This window comes from Physeter macrocephalus, chromosome 16 (genome assembly GCF_002837175.3).
Source record: "Physeter macrocephalus isolate SW-GA chromosome 16, ASM283717v5, whole genome shotgun sequence".
NCBI lineage: Eukaryota > Metazoa > Chordata > Mammalia > Artiodactyla > Physeteridae > Physeter > Physeter macrocephalus.
Genome location: NC_041229.1, coordinates 61,663,130 through 61,681,430, shown reverse-complemented (window position 1 = coordinate 61,681,430; position 18,301 = coordinate 61,663,130). Strand labels below are relative to the sequence as shown.

General features: G+C 47.0%; 1 protein-coding gene across 1 annotated transcript in view; it reads right to left on the bottom strand.

Moving 5' to 3' along the window:
* Positions 1-18,301, bottom strand: part of DNHD1 (dynein heavy chain domain 1) — a 78,264-nt gene that overhangs the window by 15,370 nt on the left and 44,593 nt on the right. The window contains 10 exon segments of the mRNA XM_007102994.3: positions 1,096-1,198; positions 1,274-1,478; positions 1,679-1,887; positions 2,081-3,674; positions 13,387-13,675; positions 13,906-14,098; positions 14,269-14,446; positions 14,647-17,530; positions 17,635-17,732; positions 18,042-18,167. Coding sequence (XP_007103056.2) covers positions 1,096-1,198; positions 1,274-1,478; positions 1,679-1,887; positions 2,081-3,674; positions 13,387-13,675; positions 13,906-14,098; positions 14,269-14,446; positions 14,647-17,530; positions 17,635-17,732; positions 18,042-18,167 — 5,879 coding nt within the window.

The following is an 18,301-nucleotide window of genomic DNA, read 5'->3' as shown; positions in this document are numbered from 1 at the left end:
CCATGGCCGCTGAGCCTGCGCGTCCGGAGCCTGTGCTCCGCAACGGGAGAGGCCACAACAGTGAGAGGCCCGCGTACCGCAAAAAAAAAAAAAAAAAAAAAGTCTTGTGTAGCAGGAAGGAAAAAGAAATGCAATTTCAGAATTCCTCTTATTAAAAACAAAACAAAAGAAAAAAGTCGCTTTGTTTTAGGAAAACACTATTCACTAAGAGTATTTGACTATAGAAGGTGTGATGACCCCACTGCTACCAGTTTTAGCTATATATGAGTGGTTTGTTTATTCAAAGAAGAAAATTGCTCTGTATAAGAAAGCAACAAGATTTAGGGTTTGGACTAGAAAGAAAAATCTCTTATTACATGAGCACTGTATTTGGGGAGCTCTAAAGGAAAAGTGGGGTGGCTGAATAGCATTGCGGAACAGTATTGTGCAGATGGGAGGAGGAGAGAAAAGTCCGTCACTAGCAAATGCCCTGTAGAGGAAGGTGACAGAGAAAATTTCAGGACACTGAGGTCTAGTATGCCATTTCATCTATTTCTGGTTCTGTTCTAGAATGTAAATTGCCCCCACAGCCATCTCCCATCCGCTGTACATAACAGTGTATATTTTGATAGATACAGTGTATATATTTGTGTATTTGGTGCTTTTGTGGAAGGAAGCCGTGCAGGGACAAAGCAGCATGGGAAGAGAGGACAGCTACAGGAGGTGTGCCAACCATCAGGGATGGAGAATCCAGGAGAAGAGGATTACAGTGAGAGGGGACCATGAGGATGTAATCCTGCCCCATCCCCAACGGGAATCTCTGGAGAGCTTGGGGAGCATACTGAAATTCACACAGTCAAGGTACTAGGGACAACAAGAAGCAGACACTTGGGTTTCATGTGTTTAGAGGAACCAGCTCGATCTCAGCTGCGCCATGGAGAACTTTGAGCCTGAGCTCTAAAGGAGGAGGTGGCAGGAATTAGAGAGATCCCCTGGGGAAAGGGGGACTCTCAGGAGACAAGAACTAAGCCTCAGTCTGTATGGTTCCTCCAAAGTCCCCGTTTGGGCTCTTGCTTTGACCCTACCGTGCATGCCTCAAAATCCTCTCCCCTTTACCTTGCAGGAGTCTTCCAGCTGCTGCTCCAAGCTGACGACCAGGTTGGCGTGGGCACTGTGCTGCTCAATCAGCATCCTCAGCTTTCCCAGGGCGTCCTGGATCCTGAAGACACAGTGTGCCAGTGAGTGGACCTGAGGGAGCAGAAGAAGGTACAGGGGAGGGAATGGGGCCACTCACCGCTGGGCCTTGGTCTTAGTCTGCAGGGTCATCTGTTGCTGCAGCAGCACAAAGTTGTCCAGGAAGTCCAGGAAGGTCTTGGGGGTGACGAGAGGCAACTCCGGGCACAGGTGCCCGTGGTAGCTGGCAGCCGAAAGGTGGATGAGAGCCATGGATTTGGCCACACTGGGAATTGAGGCCTGAAGATCTGGGCACTTCAAGAAGTCTGCAACAGGCATGGCTTTAGCCTGGACTTGTGAGTTTGTAGGGGAAGAAATGACAGAGACCCTCTCCTGGCTCAGGAAGGAGGGCAGAAAAGGTGAAGGGGGCTCAACGAGGTTCTAGAGAGAGAGAGACTGACGGAAGTAATAATCCTCTTTAGAACCTGGTCAAGATGAGTGGCAAGGACAGGTAAAAAGGGCTCACCGTCATCAAGCGGCGGGCTCTGAGCACCCTCCAGGTGGTGCTGGGCCACACTGACCAGGGAATCTTGGTCCCAGGGTTCATAGCAGTCAGTGCTGGCGATGGCCAGTTGAAGGAGCCTCAGGAAAAGGGTGGAAGGCAGCTGTTTGTGGGCCTGGTCATCTCCGATCAGGATGAACATGTGCAGGTGGCTGCACACCTGCTGGTAGAACCTGTGGGGCAAGAGCTCAGATACCATCCTCCCCTTTATCCCTGTTTGCCCATCTAGGTCCCCATCCCAACCTGACACCTAGCCCTGCTCTTCTGTGCCCTCACAGTAGCCCTTAGGTTTCGTGGGGGATCCTGGCCTCTGGCCAGAGTGGAACAAGAGCAGAGCAGCCCCTAGCTTGGGCTTCTTGGCCTCACCTCTGCAACAGCATTTCCTTCGTGACGTGCTGCTTGACACTAAGGTCGTCCCTGGGGAGGTGTTCTTCAATGTTGTCCAGATCTGCCTCTGTGTACTGGTCAGGGAACCTGCCTGAGGTTGCCAGGGCCAGCAGGCGATGAAGGGTAGTGAGATCCACACCCTTGGGCACCAGCAGGGCCACTGGCTGGCCTAACATGCCAGCATGCCAGCTGGCATCCCGTAGACACTGGAGAATGGCCTCCTCTGATCCACGCGGCAGATGGAAGAGGCGGGCCTGACAAATGCTAGCAGCCAGAGTGACGGCAGTACGGCGCCCAGTCCCCTGAGCCCCCGAGAGCAGGAGGCCATGCTGCCTGGGCCTGGCTAGCACCCGGACCAGGCGGGCCACATGCTGGGCCATTGAGCGGCACCGGGCCAGGTGGGGGCTCAGCTGCAGCTGAGCAGCTGATGTGGCCAGCTGCTCCTCCAGGCTCACCCACTGCCGTTCCAGGTACAAGTTGGAGCTCTCCGAGTTGGACCGTAGTATCAGTTCCTGACTGAAGACCAGGTCTGAGGGCTCTTCCTGGGGACAGAGCACTGGGAGCAACAGGGGGGAGATCGCGTCTACCTGGGTTGTCTTCTGCCTCCAGTTCTTGGATCTACTACTCAGCCGGAGTTTGTAGCTGTAGGTCCTTGTGCCTTCCTCCTGGCTTCTCCTCTGACTTAAGCTCCCTGTGGTCACCCTCTTTACTGGTGCGCTGGACGGTGCTGAATCATTGGACAGGGAGCCTGGGCAGACCTGAAGGCCGTACGGCTCCTCCTCCTCCTCGGCCTCACTGCTGCTGTTGCTCAAGTCCTCCCACTGGGCCAGCTCCCCTTCGGATTCCACTTCAGGCACCTTCTCTTCCTCCTCCTCCTCCTCATAGCCCTTGCCCAAGCTCTGGGGCGCTGGCCCACAGCAGAAAACATTCTGAGCTACCTCTAGGAGCAGGTTGGCACAGAAGGAGCGTTCCCTGGGGCTGTCCAGCTGGTCGCAAAAGGTTCTCTGTGCCTCATGCAACCAAAGACGCACTATGTTGCGTGTGGCCGTCATGACTGCCAGGCGGGTGCCACGTAGGCCGGACACCTGGCGCAGGTGCTCCTGGTGGTTGGGACAATCCACAAAACCCCGGGAGCCCACCCTGATGGGCAGCAGCTGCATGCTGCCCAGCAGCTGGCTCACAGAGTGCAGGGAGAAGCGGTAGTGTGGGCGGAGGGGTGAGGGCAGAAAGCAGTTGCCCACCGCCTCCCAGGCCTCCACCGAGGCCCGGACCAGGGCTCTTGCTAGAACACTCTCCCGCTCCACAGAGGGGAAGCTTTCGAGCCAGGCCTGGATGCTGGGCACGTGCCTGCTCAGCAGCGTGGCCAGGGTCATGCTGCCCAGGGCCAGCACGGTGAAGCGCCGAGAGAGGCGTGGGCACAGCGGGAGCTCGCAGAAGCCTGGCACTGTGGCAGTGGCGAGGAAGTTGACTATAGGCTGTAGCGTCTGCACTTCCAAGGTTCTGTGGGCATACACGGTGCCGTCTATGGCCTGGCGCAGAGTCTCCAACACTGGCTGACAGCTCTTCTCTGGGTCTGTGGGCCGTGAAGAATAACAGAGAGAACAGGCGTAAGTCCGCATGACAGTGTCACCCCACTCCTCCTCTCCCTGCCTCACTGAGTCTGCTCCTGGCACACACGGGGTCCTGAGGAATTTTATGCATCTGGTGTGTTGGGACTTGGTCATGTCTGAGTAAGTTCTTCTCTCTGCCTCGCACTCTGCTTAGGAGTGAGTGATTTTTTCCCCTCTTCTGCCCCAAATCCTACCTCTAAGACCAATTCATATTCCTTAACTGAAGGTTAATGAGTAGGAAGGTTTGGAAACTGAGACTGATGGAAACATGATCTGACCACAATAGAGGGAAAAGTGCAGTCATCACAGTCAAACATAGTGGAGTTATATCTCATGCACACTTTTATAAAGTCAACTTTATTAAGAAATTATTTATATAAAATAAAATGTACATATTTTAAATAGTTCAATGAATTTTGACAAATGTGTATGCCTGTGTAAGCACCACCCCAGTGATACTTAGGACACTTTCATTGCCCCAGAAAGTTCCCTCATGCCCCGTCACAGTCAATCCCCTGTCACACTGTGCCAGGAATTTCTATCTGATCTGATTTCTATCACTATGGATTAGCTTTGCCTGTTCTAGAACTTCATATAAGGGAATCATACAGTGTGAGGTTTACCATGTCTGGCTTCTTTCACTCAGCATGATTTTGAGATTCATCCGTGTTTGGTGTGTATCAGTAGTTTGTTCTATTTCATTGCTGAGTGATGTTCCATTATGAAAATGTCACAATTTGTATATCCACTGACACACTGATGGACTTTTACATTGTTTCCAGGTTTTGACTATTCAGAATAATGCTGCCATGAACATTCATGTCTAAGTTTATTTGAGAACATACATGTGCTTTCATTTCACTTGGGTAAATACCTATGAGCAGAACAGCTGGGTCATATAGTAAGCATACATTTAATTTGTAAGAACTGTCACACTTTTTTTTTTCATAGTGGTTGTATCATTTTACACTCCTACCAGCAAAGTGTGAGGGTTTCACTTTCTCCACATTTCACAATTATTATCGGTCTTTCTAATTATAATCTTTCTAGGTGTGAAGGACTGTCCCACGGTGGTTTTAATTTGCAGTTCACTGATGCCTAATAATATCGAGTGCCTTTTCATGTGCTATTGGCCGCTCATATATTTTTCTTTTGTGAAGTGTCTATTCAAGTATTTTCTCCATTTTTTTTTTTTTTTTTTGTGGCATGCGGTCCTCCCTCTGCTGTGGCCTCTCCCGTTGCGGAGGACAGGCTCCGGACGCGCAGGCCCAGCGGCCATGGCTCACGGGCCCAGCCGCTCCGCGGCATGCGGGATCCTCCCAGACCGGGGCGCGAACCCGGTTCCCCTGCATCGGCAGGCGGACGCGCAACCGCTGCGCCACCAGGGAAGCCCGTCTCCATTTTTTTAATGAAATTTTTCTTACTGAGTTATAAGAGCTTTTTATGTATTCTAGGTATAAGTCCTTTGTCAGATATATGTATCATGAATTTTTTCTATGGCTTATTTTTTCATTTTCTTAACCGTGTCTTGAAGGACATAGGTTTTTAATTTTGGTAAACTACAATTTTCGTATCATAAGAAATCACTGCTTCTAACCAAGTTCACACAGATTTTTCTCCAATATTTTTTTAAGTTTTATAGTTTTAGCTTTTGCATTTAGGTCTATAATCCATTTATAATTGATTTTTGTGCATGTTGTGAGGTAGGATTCAAGGTTCATTTTTTTCCCCCCACACAGACATACAGTTGTTTCTGCCCCATTCACTGAAAAGACTATCCTTTTCCCCATTGAATTATCTTGGCACACTTGTTGAAAACCAAATGATTATATATCTGTTCCTTTAAGCTGTATCCATGTCCTTATACCAATATTACACTTTCTTGATTACTATAACTGTATATAGCAAGTCTTGTAATCACTAGTGTAAGCCGTCCAACTTTGTTCTTCTTTTTCAAAGTTGTTTTGGCCCTTCTAGATCTTTAGCATTTCCATATAAGTCTCAGAATGAGTCTGTCAATTCCTAAAAAAAAAAAAAAAAAAAAAAAAGCCTGCCCAGATTTATACTGGGATTACAGTTAATCTATAGAGCAATTTGGGGAGAATGAGCACCTTAACAATGTTGACTCTTCTGATCTATGAACATGGTATAGCTCTTCATTTACTTAAATCTCCTTTATCTCAGCAATATTTAGTAATTTTCAGTGTATATCTTTCACTAAGTTTATTCCTAAATACTTTAAGGTTTTAGATGATATTTTAAATGATATTTTAAAATTTTGATTTCCAATTGTTTGTAATTAGGATATAGAAATAATAATGATTCAACAGATTGACTTTGTATGCTGTGACCCTGCTAAATTCACTTATTTATTCTAATAGTTTTGTAGTTTTTTTTTTTTGATAGATTCCTTAGGACTCTCCGTGTAGTAAATCATGTTATATGCTAGTAGAGACAGTATTTCTTAGTCTTTTCCAATTTTAAAGGCATTTATTTCTTTTTCTTATTGCACTGATGTGGGTCTCTGGTGCACTATTGAATAGAAGCAGTGAGAGTGGACATTTTTGCTTGTGACTGGTCTTATGGAGAAAGTGTTCAATATTTCACAGTTTAGTATGTATTAGCTGTAGATTTTAATGCCCTTCATCAAATTAAGAAAATTCCCTTCTTTTCCTAGTTTGCTGGGAGTTGCCATAAATAGTGTTGATCTTTTTTTTTTTTGGCCGCACCACAGCATGCAGGATCTTAGTTTCCCAACCAGGCATCAAACCCATGCCTCCTGCAATGGAAGCATGGAGTCCTAACCACTGGACCACCAGGGAATTCCCAATAGTGTTGAATTTTATCAAATGCATTTTCTTTATCTATTGAGGTGATGTTACACTTTTTCTCCTTTATTCTGTTAATGTCACGAATTACATTGATTGACTTTTAAATGTTGCGTCAACTTTGCATTCTTGGGATATACTCTACTTGATCATAATGTGTTGTTCTTTTTATATGTTGCTGAATTTTACTTAATATCTCATTGAGGATTTTTTAAAATAAATTTATTTATTTAATTTATTTATTTTTGGCTGCATTGGGTCTTCACTGCTGCACGTGGGCTTTCTCTAGTTGTGGCGAGTGGGAGCTACTCTTTGTTGCGGTGTACGGGCTTCTCATTGCGGTGGCTTCTCTTGTTGAGGATTCCAGGCTCTAGGCGCACGGGCTTCAGTAGTTGTGGCTCGCAGGCTCTAGAGCACAAGCTGAGTAGTTGTGGTGCACGGGCTTAGTTGCTCCACGGCATGTGGGATCTTCCCTGACTAGGGCTCAAATCTGTGTACCCTGCATTGGCAGGCAGATTCTTAACCACGGTGCCGCCAGGGAAGTCCCTGAGGATTTATTTTTGCATTTATATTTACGAAAGATCATGGTCTATAATTTATTTTCTTGAAATATCTTTTCAGAATTTGGTATTAGGGTTATGGTGGCCTTATGAGTTGAAAAGCATTTACTCCATTTTCTGAAAAAGTGTGTGTAAGTTTCCATTTTTTTCTTAAATATTCGATATAATTTAACTGTGTAACCTTCTGGGACTGTGTATGTTTATTATTATGAATTCAAAATTTTAATAGACGTATAGGGCTATTCATTTTATATTCTTTTTCCTCTTGAGTCAGACTTTGATAAGTTGTGTTTATCAAGGCATCTGTCCATTTCATCTAAATTGCTAAATTTATTAGTATAAAGTTTTTCTCAATACTCCCTTATCCTTTTTAACATCTTTAAAATAAAACCTCTTTCATTCCTGATGTTGATAATTTATATTTTCTCATTTTATTTCTTGATTTGTGTTACTTGGGGATTCATTTTATTTATCTTTTTCAAATTTTGGCTTTATTGATATTTTCTATTGTTTGTGCTTTATTCTGTTTCACTGATCTTTATTATTTATCTCCTTCTAATTACTTTGGGCTTAACTCACTCTTCTTTTTCTAGGTTCTTAAGCTGAAAATACAGATCACTGATTCCTAATTTTTCTTCTTTTCTAATATAAGCATTTAAAGCTATAAACTATCTGAGCACTGCTTTAGCTACATCCCACAAATTTTGATGTGTTGTGTTTTCATTATTTTTCAGTTCAAAATATTTTCTGATTTCCCTTGGAGTTTCTTCTTTGATGCATAAGTTATTTAGAAGTGTGCTGTTTAATTTTAAAGAATTGGGGATTTTCTAGATATCTTATTATTACTGGTTTTTATTGTTACAGTCAGAGAAAATATTCTGTAAATTTTAATCCTTTGAAATTTATTGAGACTTATTTTATGCGTATGGTCTGTCTTGGTGGATGTTCCATGAGCACTTGAAAAGAAAGTGCATTTTGCAGCTAGTGGGTATAATGTTCTCTAAATGTCAATATGGTTGATAGTATTTTTCAGATCTATATCCTTATTTTCTCTATCCTTGTTCTATAAATTATTAAGAGAGGAGTGTTAAATCTCCTACTATGATTTTGAAGCATTACTTTTCCAAAAATATTTATTTATTTATTTATGGCTGTGTTGGGTCTTCGTTGCTGCATGTGGGCTTTCTCTAGTTGTGGCGAGAGGGGGCTGCTCTTCATTGCAGTGAGTGGGCTTCTCATTACGGTGGCTTCTCTTGTTGTGGAGCATGGGCTCTAGGCAGCGTGGGCTTCAGTAGTTGTGGCTCGCGGGCTCTGGAGGGCAGGCTCAGTAGTTATGGTGCACGGCCTTAGTTGCTCCACGGCATGTGGGATCTTCCCAGACCAGGGATTGAACCCGTGTCCCCTGCATTGGCAAGAGGATTTTTAACCACTGAGCCACCAGGGAAGGCCCCTTACTATGATTTTGGACTTGTTATTTCTCCCTCATTTCTATCCGTTTTTTTTCTTCACATATTTTGAAGCTCTGTTTTAGGTGCATACACATTTTTGACTTTTATGTCTTTCTGATTAATTGAATCTTTTGATTATGAGATCTCCAGTTCTCTATAATACACTTTGTCTTGAAGGACTTTCGTATTATTAGAGCCACACAACTTTCTTATGCATACTATTTGTATGGTAAATATTTTGCCTTTAAAAACATCTATCTGTGTTTTTAATTTAAAGTATATCTCTTAGAGAGCATATAGCTACTTCTTTTTCATCTAGTCTAACAAGGCTGTCCTTTTATTTAGAGTGTTAGTCCATTTACATTTAATGTAATTACTGATATGGTTGGTTTAAAGTCCACCATATTGAGGCTCTTTAAAAGACTAAAAATAGGGCTACCACATAATCCAGCAATCCCACTCATGGGCATATACCTGGAGAAAACCATAATTTGAAAAGATACATGCACCCCAGTGTTCACTGCAGCACTATTTACAATAGCCAGGACATGGAAGCAACCTAAATGTCCATTGACAGAAGAATGGATAAAGAAGATGTGGTACATATATACAATGGAATATTACTCAGCCATAAAAAAGAACAAAATAAGGCCATTTGCAGCAACATGGATGGACCCAGAGATTGTCATATTGAGTGAAGTAAGTCAGACAGTGAAGGACAAATATCGTATGCTATCACATATGTGGAATCTAAAACAAATGGTACAAATGAACTTATCTACAAAACAGAAATGGAGTTACAGATTTAGAAAACAATCTTATGGTTACCGGGGGGAAGTGTGGGAGGGATAAATTGGGAGATTGGGATTGACATATACATCACTACTATATATAAAATAACTAATAAGGACCTACTGTATAGCACAGGGAACTCTACTCAATACTCTGTAATGACCTATATGGGAAAAGAATCGAAAAAAGACTGGATATATGTATATGTACAGCTGATTCACTTTGTTGCACAGCTGAAAGTAACACAACATTGTAAATCACCTATACTCCAATCAAAAATTTTAAAAAGTCCACCATATTGTTGTCTTCTATTTTTTTTATTCCACTGTTGCTCATTTCCTGCTTTCTTTCACATAACTTAAATATTTTTATACTCCACTGTATTTCCTTTATTGGCTTTTTTAGTTATACTCTTTGTTATTAGTATTTAGTGATTTCTCTAGGGCTAAAAATATGCCTCCTTAACTTCTCAGTACTTAGAAGTAACACTGTACCACTTCACACCTCATACCTAACCTTTCCCACTTCCTATTTCACCTTCCTATTTCACATTTCACAAATGTAAGAACCTTACAATGGTATAATTCAGTTTACTCACTGCTCCACACCCTATCCTTTTACTACTGTTCCAATTTTTTTCACTTCTACGTACATTGCCAACTCTGTCTAACAATATTATTATTTTTGTTCTAAACTGCCAGCTATCTTTATTAGAAATTAAGAGACATTAAGAAATTAAGACATTAATTAATTAATTAATTAATAACATTAATTAATTAATTAAGACATTAATAACATTAATTAATTAATAACATTAATTAATTAATTAAGACATTAAGAAATTAAATGGTTACTTATATGTACCCACATATTTACTGTCCCTGATGCTCTTCATTCTCTTCTGTAGATATGAGTTTCCATATGATATTATTTCCCTTCTACCTAAAGAAAATCTTTTAGCATTTCTTGTAGTACAATTCTAGCAGCAATGAATTTTCTCAGCTTTAATGTATCTGAAATATCTTTATTTCATCCTCATTTATAAAGGTTTCTTTACTGGGTAGAGAATTAGGGTGATAGGGTTTTGTTTTGTTTTTTCCCTTTAGTACTTTAAAGATGTTGTACCGGGACTTCCCTGGTGGTCCAGTGGTAAAGAATCCACCTTCCGGGGCTTCCCTGGTGGCGCAGTGGTTGCGCGTCCGCCTGCCGATGCAGGGGACACGGGTTCGCGCCCCGGTCTGGGAGGATCCCACATGCCGCGGAGCGGCTGGGCCCGTGGGCCATGGCCGCTGAGCCTGCGCGTCCGGAGCCTGTGCTCCACAACGGGAGAGGCCACAACAGAGGGAGGCCCGCGTACCGCAAAAAAAAAAAAAAAAAAAAGATTATAAAGAATCCGGCTTCCAATACAGGGGACAAGGGTTCGATCCCTGGTCAGGGAACTAAGACTCCACATGCCGCGGGGCAACTAAGTCCACGCTCCACAACTACTGAGCTTGCCCGCCTCAGCTAGAGAGGCTGCGTGCCACAAACTACAGAGCCCACATGCTCTGGAACCTGCACGCCACATCTACAGAGCCCACACACCCTGGAGCCTGCATGCCACAACTAGAGATGAGAAAACCCACATGCCACAACTAGAGAGAAGCCCGCCTACCCGCTGCAACGAAAGATCCCGCGTGCCTCAACGAAGATCCCGTATGCCGCAACTAAGAGCCAACACAGCCAAAAATAAATTAAAAAAAAAAAAAAAAGATGTTGTACCACCATCCTCAGGACTCTGTTATTTCTGATGAGAAGTTAACCATCATTTTTAATGTTCATGTGGACATTATGTGTCTTTTTTTCCCTCTACTTTCAAAGTTTTTCTTTCTTTGATTTTTCAGCAAGTTGACTAAGGTGTTCCTCGATATGTTTCTCTTTTTATTATCCTACTTGGGGATAACTGAGATTTCTATATCTGAAAGTCAATATTTTCATAGAAATTTGGGAAAATGTAGGCCATTATTTCCTCAAAGATATTTTTCTGCCCTAGTCTCACTCTTCTGAAACTCCAATTATATATACATTGGATTGAAGCTCTTTTCATAGTCAATATTTTTCCATTCCTCAGGGTTCACTGACTCTTTTTTTTTTTGCCATTTCCAATGTGCTATTAAGCCACCCAGTAAATTTTTCATTTCAGTTATTGTATTTTCCAGTTCTACAATTTCCATTTAGTTGTTTTTAGTAGTTTCCATTCCTTTGCTGAGATTACCTCTATGTCCACTCATTAAGCTCATATTTTCCTTTCAGTATTTGAATGCTTTTAAACTCAACTTCTAGACCATCTCAGGCTCAGTTTTTTATTGACCATTTTCTCTTGACGGTGGGTCACAGCTTTCTGTTTTGTTGTATGTATATTAATTTTTTACTTTATACTGGATGTTTTGGTGGCTTTCACCCAAGGACAGCTTTTACACTGCCAGCTGTATATACTTCACTCTACAACGTTGCTTACAATGTTTTCAGCCTTCCTGTTGAAATCTCTTCTTTGTTGCCATTCACAGATCTGGCAGTACCACCTTCTACTCTTTCTATTATCCACTGACATCCTGATTTCTTGTGTGAATTCACTGAGAAGGCCAAATAATTTATTTGGAAGAAATTGCTGGGTTTTAGCCAAGCAGACTTAAATTTTAATCTTGGTCTGATACTTACTGTCTAGAGTGTCTTGGTCAAGTTATAAAATCTCCCAGTTTCTTTGTCTTTAAAATAATCATAACAAATCTCCATCTTATTAGGCTTTTATGAACACTAAAGATGACATAGATAAAGCATATAGCATGTAGTACTCAATAAATTATACCAAATATTAATAAGTACTTATACCACCTGGTTCAAGTTTCTACATTGCATAAGGACTCCAGTGTCTAGCTGGACAATCCATCTAAGCTTTAGCCCACTGACTTCCTTGACTTCAATAACCTGTACCTATACTTCATTTTTGCCCATTCCCATGGCCATAATTGGAACCTGTCATCATCTGATTTGATGTCATATTGCTTTAGAAACATTAAACTTTAATAACCCAAACTTTCTTCATAATTTCTCCCCTTTCCTTCCTTATCTTTTCTTCTACAAACTCTTACTGAGCACTTACTTCCTGCTGGGTCTATCAAAATGAGTGAAACAACTCTCTGTTCTGATGAAGCTGAGTGGGATGGAAGGGACAGGCCAGTAAACGTACAGTCATAAAACCATATTTGTCATAGATTTTTGTACAGAGCACAGGATGAGTATTGAACCTAGCCTGGAGGCCCAGACTTCCTGGAGGAGATATTGCCTGAGATTATTTGTAAAGAATAAGTAGGATTTAGCTAGATAAATGCAGGAGAGAAGGCCGAGAGGATGGCGATCCCAGAGGCTAGAGGAAGCCTAACTTATTGGATGCCTGCATTACAAAGTTGAATCCAGTTAGAGCACAGAGCATAAAAATCTAGAGAAGAAAGACTCATCACAAGAAACCTTGAAGAGCATTTGCCAGAGTTCCCGGTAATGACTGCCTGAACCAGGGAAGATGGAATGGAAATAGGTGGAGAGGTTTGAGAGAAACTTAGGTGGCAAAATTAAGCACATGGTGACTGGATATTGGTGAGGGAGGGGAAGATGTCAACAAGATTTCTGGCTACAGTGACTGTATGGATGGTGGTACCAGGTACTGAGAGGGCCCATGAGAGCAGGGTTTTGGGGGAGGATGATGAGTTCACAGTTGGATCTGTGGTGTCAATGGGACAACAAGATAGAGATATATAGCAGACTGTTAGATAAACAGATGTGGTGCTTAGAAGAGGATCTTGGAGATGGAGATTTAGCAGTCAGAGCATAGAGATGGTGGATGAGGCCATGCAAGGGACAGGATTATTCAGGGAGCTTACGTAGACTGAGAAGATATTAAGAATGGAACACTGAAGTTTGGTCTGTAGGTGTATGTTTGAGAGTCGAATATTGCTAGGGCTTTTCCAGTCTCAAGAGACGACAATGACTCCTTCCCTCCTCCCAGCTCCTCACCGGAAGCAGCCAGGTGCAGATCTTCCAGCAGGAAGAGGAGAAAGCCTTTGGAATCCACGTGCCGCCCAGGCCACGGGCTGGCCTGTGATTGGCCCTGGACCCCCCGGCTCAGCAGGAGGCGAAGGTGGGTGGGACTGACGGCAGGGTGGATGGGGCTGGACGTGTAAGGGTGCTGTGGCTCCACTAGCACCTCCACAAAGGCTGACTTCCCCGTGGCTGCCTCTCCAGCCAGCAGCACCGGGTGTCCCTCTGACAGAAGCAGGTCCACCACGTACAAGAGCCGTTCGGTCTATAGGACAGGAGCAGGGCTTACTATGGCAGCTCCAGGTTAGCACAGTAATCTAGCCGAAAGTAAAGGTCTAGGAATCTTGTATTAAAGCTGTATTTGCAGAACACTGCATGCATTCTGGAGACTGTGAAAACATTTCAAGGAACGGGAGCAGGTAGGCCTAGGACATGGACCGCCCCAGGATATCTCTTTGAGCCCCAACCCCAGCTACTGCCCCACTGTCCTCACACCTGAGGAGAAGGGTTGAAGGTGCCCTGAGTTCCCTTGATGCGGCTGCCCAGGTATTGGCCAGTGAAGGGGGCCAGCGTCCCATCTTCAGGGCATACATGTAGATCAAACACCAAGGCTGAGGCTGGTAGCTCAGGGTAGTTGGAGAGGCAACTAATAGAATCCCTCAGGAAGGTATCAAAGAGGGGCCAGAGCCTGCTCAGATGGACATTCAGGCAAAAGTGTCAGACAGTTACAACAGTTCCATTTGTGATACACTCACACACTCCACCCTCCCCCAACAATGTCGCCTGGGTTTTGACTCCCATGGGACACTCATTCCATCTCAGCCCTCTGCATCCCCCATCCCCCATCCCTGTAGATACCTGGAGGGAAGGTGGGCTCCAAAGCCCCAGATCAAAGCAAAAAGAAAGCTGCTGACAGCCAGCAAGTGCTCCCTGCGCTTACTAGGCACAGCGTCACTGTCAACCTGGTACCGGTGCAGAGAGCTGCTTTTCGAAGACTTGAAGCTTCGGGCCACAGGATCACTATAGCTGAGGTCCTCTGCAAAGGTCACCATGGCCAGAATCGGAGCCCCAGGTGGAAAAAGGGGAGGGAGGTGGGGGAAGAGAGTAGAGGTTGGCTATTACTTCTCACTTTCAGTCCCCAGGCCCAAGTCCACCTAAGACCCTGGGCCACAGGCTCGAGCTATATCCCAGCTATCCTCAAGGCCACATAGCTCTCAAATCAGCCCTTCCCTTCACCTGGGATATGTGCCTTCTTCTCATCTATGCGCAGGTGTGGGTCAAGCAGACAACGCAAGATGCGGGCCAAGCTGGTGACTTCAGCCACACCTGGGCAAACGGCCTGCTGCCCGTGTACCTGCAGCAGAGAGCTGGCACCCTGGCAGGTAAGGAATCGGAATGTTGCAGGCACCAGCACTTCTGCCAGGTGGTTGAGTTCAGTGACAGTCTGGAGCTGCAGGCGGTACTCCCGGGGCAGGGCTGCCATCAGGACGCTCAGCATACCCCGCCAAGTCTGCTCCCCACCGCACCAGACTAGGGCACAACGGCCCACCACTGTGGGAGACATGTCAGTTGCATCTCCCACCTCCATCAAAAGAAAAGTACCTGGGGATCGTGCTATTTGCTGACCATTGGGGAGGCTAAGCTGCGGGGGGTCACCCAGGAGGCAAGTGATGGAGTCCAGCCAAGCAGCACTGGAAGCCCCATCACATATTATCCAGTGATGAATCCCCACTGATTCCTGCACCTGCCCCCTTGGGCCCACAGTCTTACACCGACTGGCTTCACGAAGCAGCCTGGGGAAGACACCATGGTGCCAGCAGGGGCCCTCCAGCCATCCCAGGAACTCCTGGGGGCTGAGGACACTGGGATACAGGTGAGCAATTTCCACAGGCTGGCAGCTCTGGGTTGAGGGGTCCTCCATGGCTGCCAACCGATTCTGGATCTTAAATAAGCTGCGCCAACACGTGGTCTTGCCACTGCCTGCGGGGCCCAGGAGCAAAACACCTGAGGCCTGGCCCAGGGCCTGACTCAGCTGCTCCAGGGACCCCAAAATATCAGGGCTGGGATGCAGGCCTCCTTGCTGCAACTCCTCCACCAGCAGTGACTTCCTCAGCCTGGGGGTTATAGGCTCTGCCAGCACCTCGTTGGCGGTAGGGAAGAGCCCACAGAGCAGCTTTTGGAGGTTGTGCAGGTGGACCCCATCCAGGATGCTGAACAGTGGGGAGCGCAGCAGGGCACGCAGCAGGGTGGCCTCCTCGATGGCGGCTAGGCTGCGGGGCTGCTCGGACTCGGGATCCTCCTTGGTCACGTTTAGAGCCTGTATCATGTCTTCCAGCACCTTCTTGAGCAGGGGCAAGCGGCAGGGCAGGGGCCCAGACACCAGCTCACACTCAAGGGAGAAGAATTTGGATAGGCGGGTAGCCATGCGGGAGGCGTCCCGTATCCCCACACCCAGCAGGGTCAGCTCTGCCACTTGCCGCAGGTCAGGCAGTGTCAATGCCACAGGCCTCAGTAGTTGGCGCAGGTTGGCAGGCATGGCAGGGCTCAGGGCACGCAGTGTCAGGAGACAGCCATAGCCAAGGCGCATGTCCACGTGATGGTTCTCAAAGAAGCCACTGCCAAGGAGCTGGGGGTGGGTGGGGTCGACGGTGCTGGTACTTCGGGAAGCTTCCTGGTACAATGGGGCATAGAGGTGGCGCAGTTTGGCCAAGCGCTGGCCCAGGGCAGAGAGTAAGCCAAGGGGCAAGTGCTGAGCTGCTTCTAACAGCAGCCAGGCACCACCTTGCAGGGCACCGTTCAGGTAATTGCTCAGACTTTGGGCCTCCATCTGAGGCAAGCAGGGCACCACCACCAGCTGGCGCCCCAGGGCCTGCGCTAGCGTCTTCACCGTAGCTGCCTTGCCCACACCATCAGGGCCCAGTAGGGTCCCACAGGCCACCTCTTCCAGGGCCAATAACAGCACTAGGGCCGGCCGCTCAGGAAGCAGGCTGGGTAGAGACCCCAGTCTGGGACCCAGGTACTCGTAATTGTACAGGAAAGACCGACCCAGCACATCTATCCAGCATGCAGCTGGTGACAGAGAAGTCTCAGTAGGTGCGAGAGACTTGGGACTCTGCAGGGGGCTTTGGGGAGCGGTGTGGGGTGAAGCCAGGCGGTACTTGAGTTGGCGGGCCCAGTGGAAGTCCGTCAGATCTCTGACCTGGTGCTCCTGCAGCAGCTGTGCTATATCCCGGTGAGCCACTGTCATGACCAACAGGGCACTGAGCAGGCTGGTCTGGCGGACAGAGGGCAGGGGCTGCTCACCCTGAGAGGCCCTCTGGGCCCGCAAAAAATTCACCAGTACCTCAAGCTTGCGCACGTGCATGGGGACCGCGGCCAGGGCCTTCCCTTCAAGCAGAGCCTCCTCCATGTTGGCCCGCCATACCACCTCCTCTGCCACCAGCACACACTGCCACGGGAAGGCCTGGACTAGGTCCAGCCAGTGCTGGACATACATCTGCGGGGGCGACTGGCTCTGCTGGGGCAGCTGCCTGAAGGCCTTGTCTAGGGACGGGCCCAGAGCAAGACGGGCAGCCACACAGTCCTGCAGCATGTGCACCAGGGCCAGACGCAGACCCTCCTCCAGGGAGGCCAGCCACTTGGGGAGATCTGGATGCAGAGGAAGGGACCCCGGCAGCTTCACCTCCTCCCCACCTGCCCCGAGCACTGCAAGTGCCTCCACCTGCGTCTGTGGACTTGGGCTTGACTCCCGGTCATCCGTGTTTCTATCAGTTCGGCTGGACTTGAAGCTCACGGCATGCACGTGAGGAAGACAGCGTCGTGCCCATAGCTGGGCCTCACAGGACTCCAGCGGGGCAGCTAGCAGGGCCACCAGCTCACTGCCACTGAGGAAGAAGAGGCGGGGGAAGTGAGCACACATGGCATAGAGCACGCTCTCCAGAGCCACGATGATGCCCTCCAGCTCCACGGAGCCCGCTTGCAGCAGTTGTTGCAGCTGCTGGCCTTGGAAAGAAGGGCTCCGCTTGGCACTGGGCACTATAAGTGACAGAACCAGGGGGTCAGCTACAGAGATCCTCATCAGGGTCCGATACTGCTCATCCATGGCCTCGAAACGGGAGCGCTGTGGTGAGAGAGAAGGTAAGAGTGAGGGCGGCATCCCCCTCCCGCCCTGAGCCCCACTGTCCAGTAGCACTTGTCCCCCCTGCCACACCCCCCTTTCCCTACCAGGTCAGAACTAGGAAACTGGATCTTCATCTCATGCAGAACTTTATTCAAAAAGATCCACTTCTGCTGGAAAGTCACCCACACCTGCAGCAGGGCACCTGTGAGAAGCAGCCAGGGGAACACTGGAGGGAGACTAGGGTTCTAGCTTCTGCAAGGGGGTCCAGCCTGCTCCTGCCCTCTTGGGATGCCCCACTCCCAAAAAACTCTGCTTAGCAGGACCCAGGGACCATGCTCGAAGGAGAGAAAAAACCTGCAGCGTGAATAAAGACCTGGTCACTTCAGCCCAAGAAGTGGCCCTGAAGGAGGTCCTTACTCTGTCCTCACCCACCCCCAACCTCTCTCCCCATCCTTCTGGGCCATCTCACCTCAGGACCCACCCATCAGCCCGGCTAGAGGCCTGCACTCACTCAGGCCATGCATGATAGTCACCCACTCCAAAGCCATTTTGTTTAAGTCTCCTGACTTCTGGATGGCCAGGATCTTGAACAACACCTGAAGACTTTCCTGGATAGAATCCTGCAGGTTGCTGTAATCTAAGGAAGAGTGGGCTCGAGCTGAGCTGAGCTGGCAGTCAGATGGGGTAAGGGCAGGGGTGACTGATACCCAAAATACACTGAAACTCACAGATCTCAAACTACTCTCTAGAAGACACAAACTTTTTTTCTTC